The sequence below is a fragment of the Leptosomus discolor genome, chromosome 1, assembly GCF_034619465.1.
Source record: "Leptosomus discolor isolate bLepDis1 chromosome 1, bLepDis1.hap2, whole genome shotgun sequence".
Classification (NCBI taxonomy): Eukaryota; Metazoa; Chordata; class Aves; order Leptosomiformes; family Leptosomidae; genus Leptosomus; species Leptosomus discolor.
Window position 1 is genome coordinate 120,904,658 of NC_141391.1, and position 24,556 is coordinate 120,929,213.

General features: G+C 41.6%; 1 protein-coding gene across 4 annotated transcripts in view; it reads right to left on the reverse strand.

Moving 5' to 3' along the window:
• Positions 1 to 22,816, reverse strand: part of PHLDB2 (pleckstrin homology like domain family B member 2) — a 58,393-nt gene extending 35,577 nt beyond the window's left edge. The window contains exons 1-5 of one of the 4 annotated variants that reach the window (XM_086463411.1): positions 22,768 to 22,816; positions 18,073 to 19,421; positions 8,971 to 9,352; positions 6,501 to 6,652; positions 5,488 to 5,625 (exon numbers count right to left, since the gene is read on the reverse strand). In XM_086463411.1, coding sequence (XP_086319537.1) covers positions 5,488 to 5,625; positions 6,501 to 6,652; positions 8,971 to 9,352; positions 18,073 to 19,421; positions 22,768 to 22,816 — 2,070 coding nt within the window. Of the gene's footprint in view, positions 1 to 5,487; positions 5,626 to 6,500; positions 6,653 to 8,968; positions 9,353 to 18,072; positions 19,422 to 22,767 lie in introns of those variants that run through there. The other 3 variants (XM_086463416.1, XM_086463422.1, XM_086463431.1) reach the window with 3 other exon arrangements.
• Between the last annotated feature and the right edge of the window lie 1,740 nt (positions 22,817 to 24,556).

A 24,556-nucleotide genomic window follows, 5' to 3' on the forward strand; every position in this document is an offset into this window, starting at 1 on the left:
AAAAAAATCACAATGGTTGCACGCATTAACTTGCTCCTAAGACAAGTCAAGTTTTTTGGAATTTCTAAGCTCATTCTCCTACAATTGCAATGTGTTGTCCTAGTGAACATACAGGAAGGCAAAAGAAAACCCCCTGATTCTAAAGCACCATTCCTTCATGAACGTAAAAGAGGAGGAAAGAATCATCCAAACCAGAAGAAAAAAATATCAAGTGAGAAAATTAAAATTCTGTATAGTTTTCAACATCTAGATGACAATAAGAGGATTTCCCTTAGTGGTACAATCCATTCTACTATTTCCCTCATGACTATTTTAAAAGAAAGCTTGTGAATTCAGATTTTTCTCCTTGAGTCTTCATAATAATCTTTTTTCCTCATTAGTGTTCTCTCTACAGGATATTCTTATGTGGATACATCCAGTGGATGCAAATATTCCTCAAAATACTCAATCTTGTTTATCGTGTCTTAAGGAGGTTAATAATGTTATAGACACAGTAACTCCTCCATTTAAAATACTTGCTTACATCTTGCTGAACTGGAATCTGACCAGGAAAGATTTAAAAGGCTATGCTATGAGATATAAATTTGTCAGATTCACCAGGATAAAAAGCAGCAGCAGGAATCTTAATCTAGAAGAGAAAGGATTGAGAGACCACCAGTATATTTAACTTTGATTGCTGATGGCTTATCAGACAGATGCTCTTTCCTTGATTCAATTCTTGCAAGTCTTTGCAATACTAATTCAGCAAAGAGGCCAAGCTTCAAACATTTTGGCATGTCTGGGATATTCTGTTAATAACTGAAAAAATATTTCCACAAAACCATGAGGGCAAAATTAAATGTATTCCAAAACAAGATGAGTTATCCGCTACCAGCTGCTTCAGATTTCTGCTGTTGAAGAGGGACAGGAAACCTGGGTTGTTAAGAGTTCCAGAGTATGTATTTCCACCATGACATAAAGCGAAGGTCTTCCAGAAGAAAAGGAATAACCTCCTCCTCTTAAAACGCAGTCTACACTTTTGTATAAATAATTGTTTTGAAACTCTCTGCCAGAACTCCCATTTAGTTATGATTACCTCCCACAGCACTTCTGCTGAATTCATTAGTAATTTTCAGTTATTCCTGTTTATTCATGCTCGCTGATCTATTCTTTCTTTCCTCAGCTATGTTGTTACTTTCAACCTCATGCTTTAACTCAGAGGCATCCGGCATGCCAAATCATTAAGCATCCTTCTCCGCATATGCTGGACTGCATGTATTAAAACTACACAGACTAACAAAGCACTGTACGAAAAGAAGTACTTTGCAAATCTGGATAACATCCAATCAGACAAATACAATTTTCTCCATAGAATCATAGAACAGTTTTGGTTGGAAGGGACCTTCAAGATCATCGAGTCCAACCTTTGTCCTGGCTTTATCAGCACTGCTAAACCATGTCCCTAAGCACAACATCTACCTGTCTCTTCAACACCTCCAGGGATGGTGACTCCACCACCTCCCTGGGCAGGCTGTTCCAATGCCTGACAACCCTTTCAGTCAATAAATTCTTCCTAATGTTCAGCCTGAACCTCCCACGGTGCAGCTTAAGGCCATTTCCCCTTGTTCTATTGCTTGTTACTAGGGAGAAGACTGACCCCCGCCTCCCTACAACCTCCTTTCAGGTAGTTGTAGAAAGCGATAAGGTCTCCCCTCAGCCTCCTCTTCTCCAGGCTAAACAGCCCCAGATCCCTCAGCCGTTCCTCATACAAGACATGCTCCAGCTTCCTTACAGACAAATGTCAGTCCTGAACCAAGTCTCGTGAACAAAGGGTCACTGGGAAGAAGTCGTAATTGTAAGTAGCGTTGTGGACCTGAGGTGCTATTCCACTTGAAACAGCAGCATCACTATTTGTGGATAAAACCAAATATGTAGCACATGGTAGTTAAAAAAAAAAAACCAACAAAACAAAAAAACTAAACAGACAGACGATTGTAAACTGTGCTCAAGAAGCATGACCACAGAGGCAAAGCTGTACCTTCTTCCATATACTAGCACAATTTCCAGCATAGCTGAAAGCACAGGCCATACCAAACAGCTCTGGAAGTAGCTGCCCCAGCCAGGACAACTGAGTCCTGTCAGCACTTGTACCTGGCAGAGATGCACTACAGTCAGAGCTACACCGAGTCCTGCAATGGTGCTGAAAGGCTCTGTCATCTTCTTTTCAAAATGGCAACCACTCACAGCTCTTATTTCCAAAACCTAAGCAAATCAATGCTAATTGCTTTGTTCCTTACAATGTGTGTGGCGGCATACTCGCAAAGGAAATGCTTTCAGGTCACCACAGGGTGTGTGCTACATTATCTTCTGATTCATTCATTCTTCCTCACCGTTAGTCATGCCACACGTTCAGGTAGGGCTGAGCACAGGACTCTAACAAGATCAAGAATGCAGCGTACCATATAGCGTACCATACCAGCGTACCATAAATCCGTTCCTCATTTACAAGCAAGGTGCTGGGACATAGAGACATTGTACTATGGCAAAGAGCACACTGGCACAGCCCGAAACTGAACTCTCCTGCCTTCTGCCTTCAAGTATATTTTCCAGTTGGTTCTCTTGCCTCACAAGGGCTAGAAACTGTAGCTTTAAAGCTGCAAAAGTTGGTAAAACTTTGTGTCCTCATCTAAACGCATTGTGCACCGGGCATTAAAAAAATAATAATCAAAGAAATGGACAGAAAGTAGTACAAGAGCTTCCAGCTACAGCCTATTTCAACTACATAACACAGCCCAATAATTAGGCTGTAGTTTATGATCCCTCTTTTAAAGAATTTCACAAGTTTTTCAAACAGGTGCGTGGGTAAGACTGAAACACAACCAGGCAGGGGTTTCCTGTGAAACAGGTGCCGAGATCAGTGGCAAATTCCGAGAAATGCTCAAGTTGCTCCAGAGACAAGCGCCATCATGCACGGCACTAATGCCCCACCATCGTTTCATGAGTGAAATTAACTCTCCTGGTCACCTCAAGATGACACCTTGTGTTGTATTCAGATATCACTTCTTTACCCTGACAGAAATGTAACCACTCCCCAAGCGATGGGACCCGACAGCTTCTTGCCAGGAAGCACCACCAAAACCAAGACCACCAGTATTATTAGGGATGAAATATACAGGCAACTAGAAGAAACTGTGACCGCTGTGTGGACACTGGGACACTTGTTTTTGCAAGAAATAACAATAAAAAGTACTATCATCAGGATGGCACTTACTGGCCAAAACTTGAGCCTTAATTTTGTTGAGAAGATTATAACTTTCAAATTATTTCAGCAAAGAGGATGACTTGTTGCCTCCACCCAAGCATCCCTCTTCTGGGGGAGTTGATCCTGTACTACTACAGAGCCAAGACATTGCCCATCTTGCATCAGATCTGCACAGCTGCAACCTTAAATGTACAGATCAAGCTTTAAAAAATGCTGTTGTTTCAAGCCAGAGCTTTTATTTGTTGACATGATCAGCGCCATCTGTTTCGCTGTCTGACACTACTTTCTCCAGAACACTTCAGCTGTCACTTCATATTTTGCCTGTTTGCAGAAGCTTGTCTCACATTTCTTTTTTAAACTTTCACTTTTACACAACGCTTTCAGACATCTTGCAGAACAAAACCTCTTTGGTTTTGGAGTGGGCTCTCTTAGAGCTTATTTCTGCAAAGTATCAGTATTAACTGAGCCATGGCTTTAAGTCTAGAGCACGCACTCACAGCTGGGTTTTTTGTTTGTTTGTTTGTTTCAAAAAAATAAAAGGAACACAAAAGAAAAGACAATTACAATATTGTAACTGATCTGACTAGTGGCATGCTTCATACTGAAAAAAAATATTTTGAGTGAGCTTACCTTTTAAATAACAAAAGTGCTTTTTCTGTGCTGCTTTACATGTTTCAGTTCAACTGAAAATTTAAACTAGACCTGGCATTTGAATTTTCTGACAGCTACACACTAATATACCATCATATGATTGCAAAGAAATTTAAACAACCTGCAGGTTTTAGAACGATTTCCATTAGTTTCATTGAACTTTGAGGTTACTAGAGAACAAATAAAAAAGGCAAAGATCTCTTGAATTTCTGGATATGTTATTTGTTACCATCTACCAACCAAAACTTCTAGTAACATCCTTTTGGAGGGCATCTGCTTGCACCACCCTATCTGCTGTTACCAACTTTAAACCCACCTTTATACTAAAAAGCACGTATGAAACACGTTCCATGAACACAGCCAACACTGAAAGCTGAAGAATCACTGAGGGGTACACAAGAACAACGAGAAGTACAGGCAGAAAAGTCCACGCAAGTTCAAGCTTAAACTGGATGTGCACCGTCACCCCACAGGGCAGAGAGGTGGGAGCACCATGCTCCTCCTCAGACATAGGCTTGATGAGTAGAGTACAGCCGCAAAACAGCATTCAGGCTCATGACAGGATAGGCAGAAATTAAAGACAAAAAGCTCAGAATAAAACAATGCAAGCTGTAAGGCATCAATTAAAGTGGAGCTGTGAAAGAGCTAAAAATGTGCATCTTGTCTAAGCAAAAGAAAATAATGTAGAAGACTCCCAGATATTTCTGGAAAGCTTAAAAAAAGAGAGGGGAGAGACTACCTAGAGTATTTCCACAAGTGACAGGTTTAAATTATGAGGTAGGGGAGGAAATTTAAAAAGGAAACATTACTGGCTGAAAGTCCTGGAAAAACTTCCTGACCTTGAGATATTATTGGCCATGGCACATCCCCTGTGGAGAAGGGAACTGCCCTCCTGGAAAGGCCAGCAAAGAGCCTGCTGGTTTGAGGAGGACTGCTTCATCTTGCAGGCCTTTTCCATTTCTGTACTTAAAATCTTATTATAGTGCTATCCTATTTTGCAAATATATGCTTTTATATATTTGCTGCATATTTGAGAGCAATTAAGTATCTGACTGTATATGAGAACTAGTTAATTCCTTGGACTTAATCACAGAGAGAATGTTCTACAGTACTAAAATTGTCAGTCAGTCAGCAAACAAAATAAACCAACATAATTTCTTTAAAATTATGTAATTGACAGGCATCTAACATATCATTCTATACAATAATAGATAAAGCCATCTTCTGAAGCAGCTTGCTTTCATTCTGTTCCTTTGGAAGGTAGCGGAACAGTTCAGTTAATACTGTTGTTTTAAACAACAGATAACCCAAGTCCAATCGCTATATGGATTTTTTTGTTAATCAAAAATATCTTCACAGAAGGTCAGGTCTTTTTACTTAAGCATACTATATTTTGCTTGTCAAGCATATCTTGGGAAACAAGATTGTTACAGGTAGATGACAGTGAGAACTATTTTTTTCTTCCATATTTATCAAGCAAATTTACTTATAGACAGTAGTTCATAAAATAACCGTCATTGATATGTTAATCATATAAATGTATTTTAAAGATCAAGGGGAACAGAGCACACAGCTAGCTAAGATAACTTAATTACCTTTGTCTTTTCACCAATAACATTTCTCTCCAGCTCAGCTATTTTTCTGTTCAGATGATCCAATATTTCCTTCTCTTTCAGCAGCTCTGTCGTTTCAGATTTCTGTTCCCCATCCAAAAGGGCACATTCCATATCCAACTAGGAACACAAAACATTTTTCAGAAGCAGTCCAGATTAAGAAGAAATCTTGATACACATTATCTTCTGGGGGAAGGGGAGTGAGTTGGTGATTATTTGTAAGAAAGAAACATTTTTAAAAGGGGGGGGGGGGAAAGTAAGTTTTACTGCCACAAAAGTGAGTGAAAAAGAGATCATAAATCTGAGAAAAAGTAAAACTGCAATATAAAGTACTGCAAAATAAAGCCCAAACCAACTTTAGTTTGAAGATTCTTTTTTTCCAAAACTTTTTCTTTTCTATCTCTTCTCTGAGCTTCCTCCTGTTATGATACTGTACCGACTCTCTGTGCCCAGGCTCCGTAGGAAATCCTTCTGGAACAGCTGTTTCTTTCCTGTCACTGATAATTGGAGCAAGCACAACCCAAATGCCTAGCCAGCTTGGACTGCAACTGTGAGATTCCAGAAGTCAAGAGGGTGCCAACATACCCTTGCCACCGTAAAGCATAGGAGGTTTGAAAGGAAGTTGTCTCACTTCCTTTCTCTTTAAACAGTCACAGGAGATACCACCACAGAACTCCCAAGTGACACAAGCTATTTAGATCAATTGAGTGACCATTAAACAAGCAAGATTGTTCTAATTCCTCATAGGAGTGTAATGGTTACAGCTGGGAAAGGCTAATCCGAGCATCACATCCATCTCCCAGCTGGAGAAAAATAACCTTCATAGCAGGAGGCTGCCAGGTCCATGATTCTGTGCCTAACCCTGGTGAAAGAGCACAGAATATAAAGGCTACGTACACCCATGAATTCGCTATGTATTTGCTGAACCCATCAGACTTACGCTATGTAGACATACCTAACAAGGAATACATTTAAAACTAAAACATGTTTCATACCTCTCGCGAGGATTCATCCATCTGGTCATTTAAATCTTTGATCTTCTGCTCAAGTTCTTCCAAGTTATTTAGTATTACTATGCGCTCCTCCTCCAGTCGACCAAGCTCCTGCCCTCTTTGCTCATCACTTGTGCATTCTGGTATCTGCAGTTGCATGTTACAAGAGGTTCATTAGAAAAAGAGTTAAACAGTGGCTTTCCTTCCCCCTTTCATATTGTATCCAATTTAGACAAGTACAGTACTGCTGGTTTTGAACCCGTTACATATTTCATATCTACTATATTGCTATTTCTATATTTAGAAGGTGTACAAGAGAAATAAACCTGATACTTCACTTCCAGGCATTGGAAGTAAATACTATACTTAACAGTTCATTCTACAGGAATTCTTAAAACCTAACCTTTGAGAATACTTTACATGCTGTGCTATTTAGGTAGTAAAAATCCAATTTTTCCCTTGTAAAAATAACACAGATAGATGAAGATGCTTTTTATGTAAATTTCAGCTGTTCGTATAATAAAAGCAAGGAGGTAGGATAGGACATTTTTGTAACCAGCCATTAAAATGGGCAGCTTCTGTAAAACAAAGACAAAATTTGGTTCTGTCTCCCCAGTTAGCACCCTCAACGTTGCTCTTTTCATTGCCATTTACATACTAGATAACTGTGCCAAGAATTAAACAACATTATTAAGAAAATACCTGTGATCTTATATCAGCAAAGGCTAGATCAAAGAGTATTGAGTTTCAAATGTATTCTTCATCGTCATCTGACCCCAGGGGCTTACGAACCAATTCCTCTGGTAAGGCTGCTCACCCATTGTCCCCCGTCAGAATTAGAAGTGGGCTGCGTGCAGGGCTTCACGTTAACCACTGGACCACACAGCCTTGCTCAAAAGAGGCTCAGCTCAGCTACTGAATGGCTATTCTGAGAGCAGGCGTTTTATCCTGAACAAATCTGATCTTTGATATTTTAAAACAATGAGCTGTGTTTCATTAACACAGTTGCTTGTTATTGCTTTTCTCAGGGCTTAGCAGAACACCCTTTACTATGAATGAATGAATGGTATTCCTTGATTAGCATTAGTAATCCTAGCAGGAAAGCCTTTTTTTTTTTGTCCGGTATCCTGTTCAGATAATGCTGACATAGCATCTTTGATTTCAACTTCCTAATAAGGATTTAAAATACGATCTCTGACTTGCATGAAGAAAGCAACAAATGGGAAAGAAATGTAAGACCACAGGAGCTTGCAAATGAAATGTTTTACTACCTTTTCAACATGGAAAGACCAAGTAAAACCATAATAGCACGTTTCTGTTTGACATAATTTCACACCGAAAGACTTGGCAGACGGATTTCCAGAAACATACCCCTTTATAAGATAAAACATTTTGCTATCACACCTCTCTCTTCTTCTACGCATACACGCTTCTATTGACTATAAAGATGTAAGCGGAGGTTAAATACAATTCATGTTAGGCATATAACCATGCTGGAGCTCATACAGTGTGTAAATAACACTAAAAAGGAGAGACACAAAGTATTTTGAAGGTGTGAATTTGTTAAACAGGAACCTGCTTTTATGGCTTTGCTTGGTCTTATTATGCTGGTTCTAACTCTTGAATACAGTTATTTACCACACTGCCTGTCACCAGGGTGGGCGGCGCTGCTGGTCTGGCACACCAGAGCCTAGGCACTGACCTAAGATGACGAAAGGCCCCTGTCCGGAGGAGGCTGCTGCTGTTCTAGCTGAAGGAAGCTGCTGAGAATGCTGCTAGCTCGGGTTTTAAAGGTTAATTTCCCTTCAGTGATGAAACAGCAGTGCGAAGTACACAGGAAAGGAACCGCAGCTTATTAAATGAGGAGCTGGGTTAGAGAGGCAGGAGGGCTGGTTGTGGCTGCGCACCTCACGAGAGGCAACAGCTGATTTGACAAGTGGCTCAGGTCCAACCCTGGGAAAGCAGACAGGACAGTAAATTTGGCTCAGGCAACTCGTCTTCACCTCCCATGTGACTGTTCTGGTTTGCCCACAAGAAAACATCCTCCTCTTACGGAAGACTGGAGCCTTAGGCTGGGAGAAGACGGCAGACCTTCCCTTCCCTCCTACATCCCAGCATACTGCTCAGCAGGGTTCCTGAAACCTTCCTTATTTAAGTAGCTGTAATTTTTCAAGCAAATTCTTCTCCCTCAGAAAATCCTAAAACTCTTCCTGAACTGTACATCCTTCTGAAAAAAAAAAAACAAACAAACAAAAACAAACAAACCAAAAAACAAACAAAAAAGACTTCCAGTACCAACAGCTTCCACAGAAAAGGAAATAATCATTTGCTGGCTGCTAAGTTGTACGAGCTCTGAGATTAATTTCCACACCCAAGCCATTCTAACTGTGGGCCCTGCCAGGACAGCTGACTAGAGGAGGATTTTGAGCAGTCGAACCTGGATTATACTCTTTCCTCCTACAGAGTGTTACCTTTGGTGTGATGCTTAGGTAGGACGATTCCGTGGCATCCTTCAGGAAGCCGGGAGCAGCGAAAGGTGGAGGCTTCGTGCTTTCGTTGAAGTGCTCATCAGCTCTCAGCCCTCTAGAGGAGAGGAAAGCAGCAGTGCCACGACTGTGGCTGCTCAGATCTGAGAAATCCGAATCGCTTGCAGATGATTTCAAGTGGCTTCTGAACCTCATTTCCAAATTCATCTGGGAGTCTTCAAACACCGAATCCTCATCGGAGAGCTGAAGTTTTTCGAGTTCTTTGTTGATTTTTTGAACATCAGCAACTGTTGTAGCTGCAGCAGGGTCGCTGTCAGATTTGGAGTATTCTGCACACAGATTGAGGATTGTCTCCAGGCGCTGTCGTTCCTGGTTTAAAAAAAAGATAATAGGACTAAGCCTCACACGTGAGCTAAAGTAAAGATGAAGTAAAAAGAGTTTGCTCGAGTTTTGGGGTTGATTTTTTTTAGAATGACAGTTTAAAGTCCTTCAGTTCCATTTAAGTCTCTAGCAATCAAGGATAATAAACAGATATGCAAAAATAAATTACAGTGCAAGATGAAGAATCAAAATTAACATGGAAGAACAACTTAAAAAATTAAAAGTACATTTCACAGAGATTAATAGCTACTTAAATAAGATGTCCTAACACTTATTTACCTTTCCAATGTAGAAAATTTTCATATTAATATTCTTCATTCAGGTTGCTGTAACTGTACCCCATTTGTACGTACACATGTACAGTGACCTCACTGTATAAATCACTAATTATTCCACTTTACACTTACGCTATACGCCTACCAAGCTGCAAAACATCACACAGATTTTCCATGAACTCACCAATTCCTGGCTTTTTTGGATTTTCTGTTTTGTTAACTTTGATTCCCTTATTTGGTAGAGAATTAGTCCACATTTTGAAACACAGTTTTAGAAGCATTAACAGAAAAATAAGGCATCACATCTAAAATACAACAGGTGTCAAATGCATAGAAGTGGGGAAAATCTTCATTTACCAGTTAAATTCCCTATGGATTCATACTAACATTTCAAACTTGAGAATTTTTAAGAGGTAATGCTTTTACACAATTTCATGTTTCTTTTGCCAAAGAATAAAAATAATCTAAACAAAAAAATTGCTTACCATAAGCCTATTGAAAATTCTGCTGGAAAAAAAGACCACTTGTGAGAATTCCATGCTTGGCATTAATACCTGCACTGATGATCTCATTTCTGATTTCTACGAAATCCTTCTCATTTTTAGTAGCATTTAAAAAGAAAGACAAAACCCCAAATTCCTCAGCCTCCGTCCCTAGGAACCACTGCAGACATACTCACTTTCCAATTTCTACTTGGCATTATATTTGCAAACAGGATTTGCAAAACAGCTATTTCTGATAGTCCTAACATTCCCTATGCCCAATAGCAAGTGATAACAAGGATCAAACAAAGCAGTTCAGGCAATACATTGCCTTCTGTTTCCCTGCAGCAAGCCATTGGAGTTTTATGAAAATTTAACATCGCTTTACAAGCACCCAGCTTTTTATACAGCTATCAAGAGACTACCCGGTTGTATGCACTACACGTTCACATCACCCCACATCACCCGCAGCTAAGAGCTGCATTTCTGAGCTGGAGAACCCATCTGAACCCATCTGTCTCCAAGCACTACCCAACCAAGAGAACACCATGAGACATTTGCCTTCAGGTAGCTTATTCCCAGGTTCTCACTGCAGGTTTCCTCTGAAGCCTCCTGTAACAGCACCGGCAGAGATGAGTTGCTGAAATAATGGAGCCTGGGGCAGCTGCAGGGCAGCAATTGCAAGCTTCTATTTTCCACAAAATGGGTCCAGCAGATTCTGCAGACATCTTTCAACCCCAAATAATTGACATAATCATAACTCCCCAAAGCCTTGTTCCCTCCAGGCAACCACTGCCAGACCCTAAGCCTCTTCCCTTACCCCTCCAACACCGCTTTCCTCCCTCTTACTGAGTCTTTTGGCCATGCAACCCAATTCCTAAAGTGCTGTGCAAGTGCTGGCTGGGATTGCCAGTAATTACGCAGCTCTCCCTGTTGTGACAGCACCAGGCCTGGCCCTTTCATCCAGTCACCATAATAGTTATAGATGGGAAAGACAGCATCAGGACATGAAGCTCCATCCTTTCCTGCAACAGCAGGGTATATCGGGTTACCCTGTGCCAAGCCTCCATCCCTTCAATAATAATAGGGAATGGCGAATTTCAAAGCACAGCCGCTGCTCATCCTAGCCTAAGCGCTCAGGTAAGGGGCTCTCACTGCAAACCTGCCCTTTGCTGAGCAGTCAGGGGAAAAAGAAAAAAAAAGGGGGGGGGGGATTCTTTTTTCCCCAAGTCTCAGATGCTCAGCAAAACTTAAAAAATGGCAGGAAAATCTCTGCCAGTCTTCAAAAAGTTCCTGATGAACTTTCAGACACATTACAGAAATACCGATATCTCTCACTTCTATTTTGACATGTGCCGAGTGGCTTACGGACAGGAAGCTCTGTGGTTACTTTATACGCTCTATTCTCATCATTTCATCTCAGCCAACTCATTCCAGCTCCAGTACACCTGCATTTAACTGTTTCCAGCATAAATTTCTGAGTCAAGCAGCAAGCTAGGAAAGCACCCCTGCAGTGAAAAGTGCAAAAGCAGCAGCACATGGAAAATCCAGTTGATAATTTTGCAAGAAAGATAATCACACGAGTTATTTGTGATGCTGAACACATCAGAGGGAAAAAAAGGTATGTCAAAAGAAGGAAATTGCTTTAAAAGTGGCTCTGGTGGGAGGGAGGGGTGTCGTAAGCCTTTCAGTGTATTTCCCCATAAAATGTCCTTTCGAACAGACTAAAACACCTCTTTGTGTTTTCTGTGGATCTCTTACCTGCTATGAAAAGGGGTACACAGGACTTGTACGCTTTCTACCTGAGCAGTTTCACTGCTCCTGGCTTTGACAAAGCTACACAATACCTATGGATGGTTGCAAATTTAGGTGCTGAAGGAGAAGGGTGGGATAAGGGGATAACCTTCCTCTGTTACTGCTTAACAGTGACATTAAGAGACATCTCTGGCACACTATAAGAAAAATGAACCAACATAGAAGAGATAAATACCTTCCACTTTTTTAACAGCAACCACGTCAGTGATTCCTGGATTTGTTCATCTGCTGCATGTCATGTATAAGAATTTTATAAATGCATAAAGATGATGCTATATCTAGATACCAAGGCAAGACTTGGTTAATCAGCTGTGGCAAGGAGGAAGCTTTTTAGATAAGTGCCATTAGCAATTGGATAACCCCAGACTTCATTAAAAATACATGTGTAGTCTACCCTTTCTGACCAATGCTAATGAGAATTACAACTAGTCCGTGCAGCCAGGGCTTGCTTTGCCTGAAAAAGAGGCTGTCGCTGTTTTCAGCTACCAAAGAGCAGCACTTTTCCACTGCTGCTCTTTAAAATCCTCACAGGCAGGCAAACAAGCAGCTTCACAGGAAAACCTTGGGAGTAGCAGCTAGTTAAAAAGGAGGGGAGGGGGGCAGGTGGAAAGAGGCAGAGAGACCGGGCAAGAGAGCAGCAGAAACTCCCCAAACTTGCTTTCTTACAAACACATTCAGTACCGCATGGACAAGAGGCAGGAGAAAGCTTTCTCTTTCCTTCCTACATTTCTAAGGAGGTGGTGATTTCACACGTCAGACACCAAGAAGCTTTATTTCAAAGCTAGAATTTAACCCAGTCTGAGAACAGCTCACCCACTGTTCTTTCCCTTCTCTCCAGTTTGCACCAGTTTCTCACTTCAGCCTCATTTGTTTTCATTTTCAGTCCTTGTTTTGCTATACTTAGTCTTTTGGCCCTGAGGTTACCATTAGCATCCCAGAATTCAGAAAAAGCACCCGTATTTCTCATCCGTCTCTCACAGGCGATGGGCAGGAAGCCTTTCACAGCAGAGGCACCTGCATGGAGAAGCGCTGCTGAGAGACCACCTCAGCTCAGAGCAAAGGACCTCGCCTTGTCCTTACCCTCCCAGTAGAGGCAACAAAGAAATGGACAAATAAAAGCAGGCAAGATCGGTGGCATGGACTAGAGCCAGCCTCCAGGGAGGAACCGAGCAGATGACTTTCTGCAAAATTAGCTCTAGTATCTACAGGCACATATTTGGCTCTGGAGGAGATGCCTTCAGCTTCCAAAATAACAGCGTTGTTCAGACCAGTGCCCTTTTGCCCCTCCAGTACCTATGCAGATGCTCCTTTTCAAATGATGCACGAGCCTGAAGACTAGAGCTCCAGTGCAGTACTTAACTTCTGTAAATGAGAATAGGTCTTCTGCAATTGATTTCTTCCTGGACCATACTGTTCATTTGCATAAAACATGTAGCTGCAAAAATTAAAGATTCCAGAGAAATCTTTTGGAATACAATTAAAACTGAATGTTCCTGAAAACTTACTGAGCCGTCAGTATTAATTATGTTCTGCGGGGGTGGGGGTTTATCCTATTACACAGCACTTGTTCATTTACTAAACTAAATTGTTATTAAGTAGCTGTTCTGTAACACTACAGAGACTGTCAAATAGTGGTGGGAAAAATTACCTTGATCTAGCCTTTGTCTGCTTGGCTGGGGTTCCTGTAAGAGCTTTGTCACTTACAGTTTTACATACAGCTTGGGTACTTTATGTTTAAAAGGTCTATAAAAAGACCTTTATAAAAAGACAGTGACATCATAAATTCGTAAAACATATATATGAGGTTTTTCCAAGCTCTATGGGAAGTTCACGTAAACTTTATTAACAATAATTTTAAAGCCGTATCACCTTGAAAATTCCAAAATATTTTCATTTCATTTTCCCCTCACATGAGCACGTCTTACTAAACTATAACGCATCAATGCAAACCAGGCACAGGGATATTCTATATTATTTCCTGCTTGCTGAATAAACTTAATGAAATTCAATGCTCTTCTGACTGTGAAAAAGTCGGCTATGCAATAAGTTCCTTGAATTTTATTATTGCTCATTTGGGCATCAATCATATAAGCTGAAATCTCTCCCAGCACAATTCCTGCATCTAGTAAAACTTAATTAACAAGCATATGTTTACAGATCCATACAGACAGCTGGACTATGAAAGGTATCATGCAGATACTACACATGTAATTTTTAAGTACCTACCACCATCTAGAGGAAATACATTGTACTGCCTAAAAACCAGCCATAGAAAAATCAAGTTCAGTGCTATTCAAATGAGCGGACATCAAACAAAACACATGGCCTTAATATCTATGTGACTGTGTTGCCTGTGCTGTTCCACCCCCAACCTCCCCACAGGCTGAAGAGAAAGAAGGCCTTTCAGATTCAGCAGCTACCACAATTGGGCTTTTATCTCAGATAGGAAAAAAGTGAGATTTCCTCTTTAAAAATTAAAAAAAAAAATAGCTAACTGAATCTCATTGAATATTCTTAGATCACAGTGACCATTTTTTTCATTGTTTAATAAGGCTCCTGGGCTAGCTTCAGCAATAGCCAACTCCAACTTCTATTTGTGTAAAGCTTGTATAAACATCCCAACGCCAAGATGCAATGTCCGGTCAGTTGGGCTGGAAAGGAACCAGATTGTGACCCACCAGCCCACTGCCTGTGCAAGCTCCAGGAGCAACCTGTGCCATCCCACCTGCTCCTGCAGCTCACTGGTCCCCAGTGCTCAGCAGTAACACCAGAGGCACAGAAGCAACGGGAACTCTGGTTCCTCCCACTCCTCAAGTCACAGGGGAACAGGCTGGCAAAACAGAAGTGGCACCAGTCTTCAGCTACTTTGGGTGAACCCAGCCGTAAAAGGCAAAGCAAAAGAAAGACAGAGGGAGAAACACCAAATCCTACACAAGTACATACATGTCTTTTCTGTTTGGTGTATGGGAATAAATTAAAACTCAGATGTTTAAATCATATAAAAACAAAACCAAACAACGACAACAACAAACCCTGCCATGCATATTTGCACTATTCCTACCATTTTATTTAATTCTCTGTTTATTTCTTTGGGCAATGACAGCAGATCATTTGGTTTCATATGCAGGCCGTTAGTGGCAGCTCAAAATGCAAACTTCCAAAGGAGTCTCTGTCACTTAAAAAGCAAACTAAGCACAAGTGAAACCCACCGAAAAATTTCTATGGAAAAGAAAAAGAAAAAAGCAAAAGTAAATAGAAGAGACCAAGGGCAGATACCAGGTCAGATTACAGTGTGTGCATACAATTTACTAAAAAGAAAAATAAATCCAGAAGTGAGTAGCAGCTATCAAACACAACACCCCAAAACTCCTCTGTGCCAGCAGGACAGCTACAGGGGCAGTGCTGGTGCAAAGGTGCTCTCCATATCTGGGCCACAGAGCAGTTTAATACTCTAAAAAGGAGGCTTATGTGTGTGATTAAGTTTTCTGAGTAGTCCTACGTTTTTCTTCTGCCTACCTTTCTTCAAAAGCACAGTATGGAAGAGTCTGACACTTGTGCATAGAGGGACGTTTCCCCTGCCAATTACCTCCTAGCTCCTCAATCTGAACTTTCACACACCACTGACAACACAAAGCACACAGTTTTGCTATCCACAGATGCTTGTTTAGTTGTTTTTTTTATTCACACCTTCCCCCACCCCTCAAAAAAGAGAGGCCTGACCAGATCTGGACCCCTAACCTTTGTCCATCTCACAGTACACAAGATCAGACAAAACTGCTCTTTGGAAGCTCAGGCTGGATATATAAAGACCCTGTTTGGATAGACCCATGACTAGATCCAGAGAGAAGGACAAAAATAAAATAAAAACAAAACAGGACAGGCCCTAATGTAAAAAGTACATTCCTTCTCAGATATCTAAAATACTATTTACGGCACTTTTCAGACTCTCAAACCATTGAAAGGAAGCACTCTCCCGCTATTCAACTCTTCCACTAGATAGCTCTAACAAGGGGGAAAAAAGTATTGAGCAGATTCCTGAAAAGAAGATGAACTCAAGCAGGAGGAAGTTCCTTCACGTTCAAATTATATGCAACACACAAACACCATTTTTTTTCCAAAAACTTTAACATGCTCAGAAAAACTGTAGGCAAATTCTCTTTTTAATGAATAAAGACTCGAAGGAAGTGTTATCCAGCAAGAAAAGAAATAGGGGGGGCAGGAATAATGTAGTTATTACATCATAACATAAAACTAGCACAATTTTTAGCATTACTGAATATAGAAACAACCCATATCTTCCATCCCCCACCACAAAAAAAAAAAAAAGCTGTTCTCTGAAATACAAATACACTCTACTATGTTGTCTTTGGTGACTGATTACCTCAGGTTTTACAGCATGACTGTCTGGAACAATCCTCTGACAAGAAGAAGGTTTGCACACACAAATCACCAGGACTAGGGAGAAGGGAGATTTCCAAAAGGAGTGGAGGAACAGCAGTGAGAAGGAAGCAAGAAGAGAGAGAACAACCCACCAGCATTTCTGACGCTTCCCACTTTGGCATGCACAAGCGTAGCAAACTTTCCTAGGCCACCCAGTCATTTCCACTCGCAGCTGGGCCTCCTCACCCCAGGGAGCCAGGCCCCTGCTCCCGAGAAGCCACAGCTTCAAGGGGAGCCAGCGGAGGTTTCGGGGGGCAAACGGGGCAAGGCAGGGCCGGGGCACACACGCCGCACTGCTCACTGAGGGGGCAGAGGGGCAGTGCCTGCCGCTCCCTCACACCCACACCTCGACTCTGCCGCCCTGGCTCTAAGCGGGCAATGGCAAACCCTTTCACATCTTGCAAACCAACAGCGTGCATCCCGCAGACTGCAGCGCTGGGCGGAGCAGGGCTGAGAAGGCAGGCTCCCGCCCGCCTAACAGGGTCCTCACCTGCTTGCATCAAGGGCACAGGTGAGACAGGAGGGAGACATCGCAACGGACTACAATCCTTCAGCTGAACCTGCTCACAAGCGTGGCTCGAAACGGGAGCGGTGGCCCTGCACAGGCACTGGGCCATTGCTAGTGGTCCCTGACGGGCAGCCCCTGCTCCCCTGTCCCACCGCTCCCGACGGCTTTCCACCCCAGCCTGCTCGGGAAGTGAACTCCCCTGCAGGCTCGCTCTCTCTATGCAGACCAGACAGGTTTAAGAGTATCCTATCCCCATTTTGCTCAAATCCATAAAGATCTGAATTAAAGCACACAAATGTAAAGTTAATGTCTCAAATCAAAGACTCAGTAATATAAATTGGCCCATCTAACAACCAGTTTCTATGTTGATAAAATCAGTACCATATGAATGCATGTTAATAGGGTCAGAGACCTGTAGCCAGACCTGAGAAAACTTTTTTCAAAGAAATACTAAGTATTCTTTCAAAGTCATTTTCAATAAGAAACTGTTTCAACCACCTTTGTGTGTTCTGCAGATCTTTTTTTTTTCCCTACCTAAAAGTTGTTTTAATAATACATAAACTACACTTCACTACCAAGTTTAATCCTGAGCTGAAGCTGGTTGCACTGCTTTATGTTGACTAGAGTCAAAGAGAGACTGTCTCCCTCTGCTACTCTCCATTTTGAGAGGGGGAGAAGCAAGGAAGCCTCTATTTTAGTGGAAATAGAAGGAAAAACCAGAACGAAGCAGAGAAAGCTCTGATGACCCACACCAATGTATACCTGATTCTGCAGCACACACAGCTGAGCAGCTTATAGAGGAATCTCATTTTTTTTAACCCACTCACCACAAAACAGTGCCATCATCTAAAACAAGAAGTGCTGGATCCCTGCAGTGCAATTTGTGGGTTTTATGTACATAGACATTTTAACAGAGCCCACAGGATGACTGAATGCAATTTACATGGGTTCCAACATTTTTTTTAATATAGCTGAATAGTACTGTCTATCTGAGCTGTTACAGCAGCACACTATTTAAGCAATAGCTTCATGGACTGCGATAATAAACAAGGCATCTGAAGCAGGCAACATTTGAATTTCAAATATGGCAGCTTACACTTTGCTGTACCCTCCTGATGGTCAGATCTGGGATGGACATTTTGCAAATGCTAACTGCCATGAAAAACTAAGAGGAAGAGAACAAATTACCAGCCGTTCCATCTCCTGCTCCCGAAGCCGCTCTTCCCTCTGCCTCCTGTGATAGTCCATGAGGTCTTCTCTTCCCGAAATGGAGCTAATGCTGTTCTTCCGCTCTCGCATGGATGTTTGCAGTGAGTTTGGTGTCTGTCTGTAACTTTCCAGATCTGGGTCATCAAGTTCCACAGAACTGGTAGAAAGGTTTCTTCGGACTGAGAATGACCTGTCAAAATCCACTGGGGAGAAAGAACTACTAGGACTTGTTCCTGAGAGTCCAAGTCTTTCAAAATCATCAGAAAGATAGGGGGAAGAAGGTGCTAAAAGCATTTTTTTAGCAATTCGAGGACTTGCAGGAACACTAAGAGTTGAACTGACATAGGGATTATTCCCAGAGACAGAATTTGCATGTGGTGAAACCCCTGAGCTGCAAGAAGAAAAATTCAGGTAATTATCAGCATCTAATGCATTCTGAGGTAGATCTTTTTCTCCAAGTTTTTTCCTTTTAGTATTACCCAGAGAGCTTCTGGGGGGCAAACTTAATGGCACCAGCTGGCTTTCTGTCGATTTATAAAGTCTGGGTAGGGAACGACTGTACATTCCCATATGACTCAGAGATCCACCAGAGTATTTCCTAGACCGTGAACCCAGAGTCTCCATCATCACATCCCTGTGCTTAACTGGTTTTATGTGAAGGGGCAGGCTGTCTTCAATATTCATCCTCCTGCCTTGCTTTGGGCTAGAAGGCATGCTGGCTGCCCCTGAATTGCTAGTAGGTGAAAGCATCAGCTCATTCCCTGAGCTTCCATTCCACATGGTCAGAAGAGAACCCGAGATCTTCTTTGTCTCCAGCATTCCTGGGAAGTAGACGTTGTCGTACGATTTGTTTTTCTGACTGTACTTTGAGAAGTGAAACTTATCCACGTGTCCAAGGGACTTTTCATTTTCTCTGCTAGCATGAATATCAAAGTCTGTCCTTCCTAAATTGTACCCACTGAGGGATGGGGACATGCCCGATATGGAACCCAAATGCTTTACAGAGATGCTTTTATCTGGAAGATATGGGCTTTCACAGGGGAACTGCTTACCTCCTTGAATTTTGGTAATAGAGTGTGTATTTTTAACACTGGAGGAAGGATTAGGTTTAACTGGCATAGGTTGTGAAAGGGTTAAATATGAGCCAGCATAGTCCCCATTTGTTTTAAATTTGAGACTTGATGAGTATTTCTTCGGGTTGAGGTTTTCCATAATATCCTGGAGACCATTTTCAAGGGAATTCGCCACAGAACCCTTTCCCAAACTAGCATTTTGTAATTCCATCTGGTTTTGTGTGTGGCTATACTCTGCCATAACGTTAGTGGAATCTGTAATGAAGAGAAGACAAGAAAAAAAAAAAAACTTTTAGCAAGTAAGTAGCCTCTTGCATGTTCATGCCAGCACATTAACTTGAAAGGATCACTTTTTGTAATAATTACTGTGCTCTTAATGAATGTGTCTCAGATCATTACGCACAGGAGGGGATGCACAACTTTCCTACCTCTGTTTTTGCAAAAGATGGAGACTAAAAAAGAAGGGGTAGAGGGACATCATCAAATTCATACTACAAATCAGCAACACAGTCGGAAAGAAGCTAGACTCTTTCTTTGGTGTCTGATCCATTGCAGGAGTCTGTGGCTCAGCCTTTATAACCCTGAGCCTCCTAAGACATCCATGAAGTAAGGAAGCATTACTGTCCTGGTATTTTGCAGCCAAGGAACTGAGGTGCAGGGAGAAGATGCAAAGCAGACAGCAAAGAACCCAACACAGGTCTCCCAGGACTCAGGACAGAGAACACAAGATACCACTCTGGACCACCTCTTCTTTTAAGCTAAGCAGTTAGCACATCCGAGCCCCAATATACTAATGAGCTCAATTCAAAGCTCAGTAGGAGTCTGTCACCTTTCTGCTTACTCTGTGGGTTGTCGTTGCAAAGCCCCATGGAAAAGTACAAAACCGATGCCTGTTTTTCAAGATGTTTCAGCTCAGTGCTCCTAAAATTCAAAGCTGTAACTTCATCTGCAAAGAGCACTTTAGTTAAAAGATAGTCTTAAGGAAGTATAATGCTATGCTCCATGACTTCACTCAAAACAACAAAAACAACACATGACCATTAAAAACACTGACAGGGGTTTAAGGTTCCAGGTCCTAAAGTTTGTTCACAATTACAATTTATATTCTGGAAGAAGACACCGACCAAAAAAGCCTTTGCTGAGGTGGATGTTATTGTTCAATTATGCGTCAAGCTCCAGCCTACAGTTCTGAGCCCCACTTTGCCAAAAGCAAAGAAAGGAATTCAGCTCCTGATGGTGTCAGTCATCACAGGAGATAAATAGGACCCCCAGCAGGCTTTCACTTAGACCTCAGCTGATGTAGAAATGGCACCATTAACATTTACAGCAGCTCCCTGGATGTGCTAAGCTGTGCTTCGAACTAACAAAGCACTCTTCAGTGTCAGCTCCTGCAGTGCCAGTGAGCGTTGCCTCTGAAAATCCACAATTTACTCTTGGCTCACTCACATTTCACCTGTGACTTCAACCACCTCATGAGAAATCAGTTTGTCACTTGGCAGGGAAACCTAACATCCAAACGTGTAAAGTGCCTTTAAAAACCTCAGAGGCAATACCTTAATCCTTTTCCAAGTACCACTTCAGTCAATCATATGAACCTAGACACAAAACTTGGATTCCTGCCCCCTACCAGAGTTGATATGATCCAGTTTCATTGAGGATCATTAGGTACAGATATCTAGCGGAAGGTGGCAAAGCATTCTTTGAGTGGGTCCTCGATTCTGGGACCTTCCTTACTAACATGGCAAAAAACCCTGGAATTCATTACTGTCTGGGGCATCATTCAATAGACCCTTGTTGCATAGGCTTCCTCTATGGAAACTGTCATAAGTCTAAGTGTGTAACAACACATTCTCTCCAATTCTTAAGTATCAAACACATAAGTTTAAGAATAAAGGTAACCATCATTAATAACGTAATTGAATAGGCAGAAGATAAAAGAAGTCACCATTGCAGGGGGGGAGTGTAGACATGTGTGTGAGAACAAAAACAAACAAACAAAATCAAACACTTTCTTGACCATAGCAGACCTGGCTAAGCATGTGTTAATTACAAGCTCTAGTAGTGGCCAAAAACATTAACTTGCAGCTTCAAAACCAAGCCTCAGGTTTAATACTACATAAAACTTAGTATTTTTATGCTGACTGTGATTTTATTTGTGTAATTTTAACACGTTTGTTATGATGATAACAACTAAGTTGCCTTTGAACTAGTAAGTTCATAGAGCTCGCCACAGACCATCACAGCTGTGAGCAGTTTCTTATAATTTGATGGTTTGCTTGACATTTTTTAGCTATTTTCACAACTTTTGATCATCAGCAATGATGAAGTTCAAATGACCAAAAGGAGGAATGGGACTCTTGTCAGGAAAAGACAAAATCATCTGGAAAGGATCAAGTATTCACCTTACTAGTGGTGTTACAAGGAAGAAAAACAAGATGCAAAAGCTATTTAAGAGCACAGATATAAAGCACAATGTATATGCCTTGTATACTTAGCCTTCCAATGTGGAACAGAACCTAATTTCCATCCACACCTCTCTTTCTCCTTGCCTTTTCCAAATCTCTCTTAAAATTGAAAGCTAATCTCATATCAAAGTTGTACTGTCCAAATCATAACTTGAACACAGATGAAGTTCAAATGTTTTTGCGTAAATTCCCTTGGCTCCTATACAAATAGCTTAGAAGACATATTAATGGGACATTAATAATTGTTTGTCATTCCCTTACAACACCAGTAGAGCACATTTAATCCTACAAAGACAGGATGCTTTTGCCAAAAACCAAGTTAGCTCATGGAAACTTTCAGGCCTGTTAACCAGAGCAATGAAAGGTTCATTGTACTTGAAACCCAAACAAGTACAGTAAGAAAAGGTCACAATACCTTTGTGTAGCCACTCAGATTCAACTTTTCTCTCCTATACCTTCTGCCAGTTCTTCTGCGTTTTTGGTTCCAGCACCACAGTGCCCGCAATCATACGGTTAAATCCCAACTGGACGACAGCACATGTTTAGCTGAACTGTAGCTGCTTCCCACAAACCAGATTTTGTTTGTTTTGTTTATTTTCAGGGTAACGTTTGGGATGAGACTTTATGAATATGCCAGGATGCATTACACATCCCGGCTGATGCTGCCTTCTCATGCATCTATAGGGACTGAGGCTGGGAGCCCTGGTAAGTGGCATGCCCTGAATCCATCCTGCATCCAGGTCAGCCCCAGCTTTCACTTGGTAACCTCCAGCACACAGTGGCTCCTCTGTTTAGCAAAGTATTTGCTGCCTGGAGCTATACAGAAGGAAATTCTTCCATTTTTTAATTTTTTTTTTTTCCCCCCCCTCATTCCTTTTCTTCCTTTCCTGAGTTGTTTAGCTGGGGGTCACTGATATCTATTCCAGCCAGGAATTAAAGTGATGGGGGAGGGTTGGATGTCTGCAGCATATCCAGCTGTGGCCTTATTTTGGCTGCTAAATCGAGTTAGACATGGAATAAGAACAGAGTGCTGATCTTATCCATGTGTCAGGAGAACTAAAGGACCAAAATCAATAACAAATTATGAAATATCTCAGTACACTTACAAAGAAACTTCATTTTTATTAACTGATTACCTGACCCAACATTCTGAAAGGAGGAGAGGTTACTTCTGTTCGGCATCATATTTGTCTTCTACAAGACGGTTGAAACAACGCTAATTTGAGGGATCCAGATAAATATTGACCTGCAAATAAAGTAACAAAATTAAAAAAAAAAAAAAATACTGTGTTAAGAAGTGTACTCTGAGAAAATTTTTCAAGTATATAATATAGACAAAAATTCACTTTTCTTATAGTAAGAAGAGACAACTCAAAAAGAAATATGTTAGAAGATATTTGGAAAGGACACTCCATGTTTAATGTGGAAACTATGAAAAAAAAATTGTCTGCAGTTGTTTTATCAGTTTAAAAAACCATATGATTTGATTTGATAATCAGATATTATCTATTGTCCTGACTCTGTGCAGGCAGTTACTAGTCACAGCTCCTGAGTTTTGTCTGCACTCCTGTGGCTTCCTTAAGAAATCATTAACAAGGCTGGACTTTTCTGCTGAAGATTTTATTTTTGAAAGCCCATAGCCCAATTTCAGCCCACACAACACCAGCATCCTGCAATCACGAAGAAACCTATTCAAAACCAGGTATGCTATCCAAAACACAGAAAATGTTTTGGCATGCAATGATTTCTGAGGTTCCAAAGAAGCCAAACTAGGAACGCAAAAAGATTCTTTAAAGTTTATTTTAAAAAATACAAAAAAAATGGTATGGCTACAAAGAAACTTGGCTTAAAAGAAATGCCAAAATTAAATCCCAGCCACTAAAGACTAAAATTAAATCTAAATCCAAACAGAAGATCTCTAGCGAGTTGCTCTATTAAAAGATTTACTTATTTTTTTTATACACACATCTGTTTTTAAAAGATGGACAAAAAAGCTTTTAAAAAAATTGCACCAAGTGACAAAATTAATGGTGACCATCTGTAGGTCCTCTGGGCTTTAACTCTGGACAAGCAAATAGAAACGCGGCAGAAAAACAAGTGAAGAATGGAGACAGATGTCTTGGGCTGTCTAGAGACCAGCCACCTATTTAATTAAGCGCAGTCATCACAGCTGCAACGTTTCAGGTCTCCATTGCACAGCCTTTTCATGCCACGTTTTTTCACGTTATTCTCCAGGGAGAACAGACCTGGGAGCAGGGAGGTGGCTGCTAATCCCTGCAGAGGGAGGCTCCTTCACCTGCTCCCCACAAAGTGCTCTCCCACAGCGGGGGCAGGCCCTGTACCTCCCTTCTGCTCCCTCAGGAATCCCCCTGCGCAGGTCTCACTTGGTGGTGCTTTTTCTTACTCCGCAGAGGTCATGTCTCACTCCTAAGGACAGAGTTTTCCACCCCATCGGGCACCTCTTCCCTCCTCCAAGTGCATGCAGTCCACTGTTCCCCAACAGCGGTGCTGCTCTCCAAGGAGCCAGAGTGAGGAAGGAGACCCTCAGAGGGCCGTACCTCCAGGGGGGACTCATCCACCACGTCTGCCCTCTCCAGCACCACAGGACTCAAGTCCTACAGAGCAGATAGTGGGAAACAGCCTGGACAGCAGATAGCTTTTCAACCCAAGTTTCATGCTCGACAGGTTATTTTGTTGACATGAAACATTTACCATCCTTTTCACCCCAATGGGTCTTCCATCCCACATGAGACTCCTCTCCTAATTCCTTCCAGCTTGCCCCGCACCCTCCAAAGTCAAAACCTGCGTAGCATCCCAGGCACCTTCCTTGCCAGGAGTGGGGCTGGGAGCTGCCTGTAGACCCCCAGCAGGGCTGCAGTCCACAGGCAGCTGACCCTGGCAAGACTTAACAGCAGTTCTCCCACT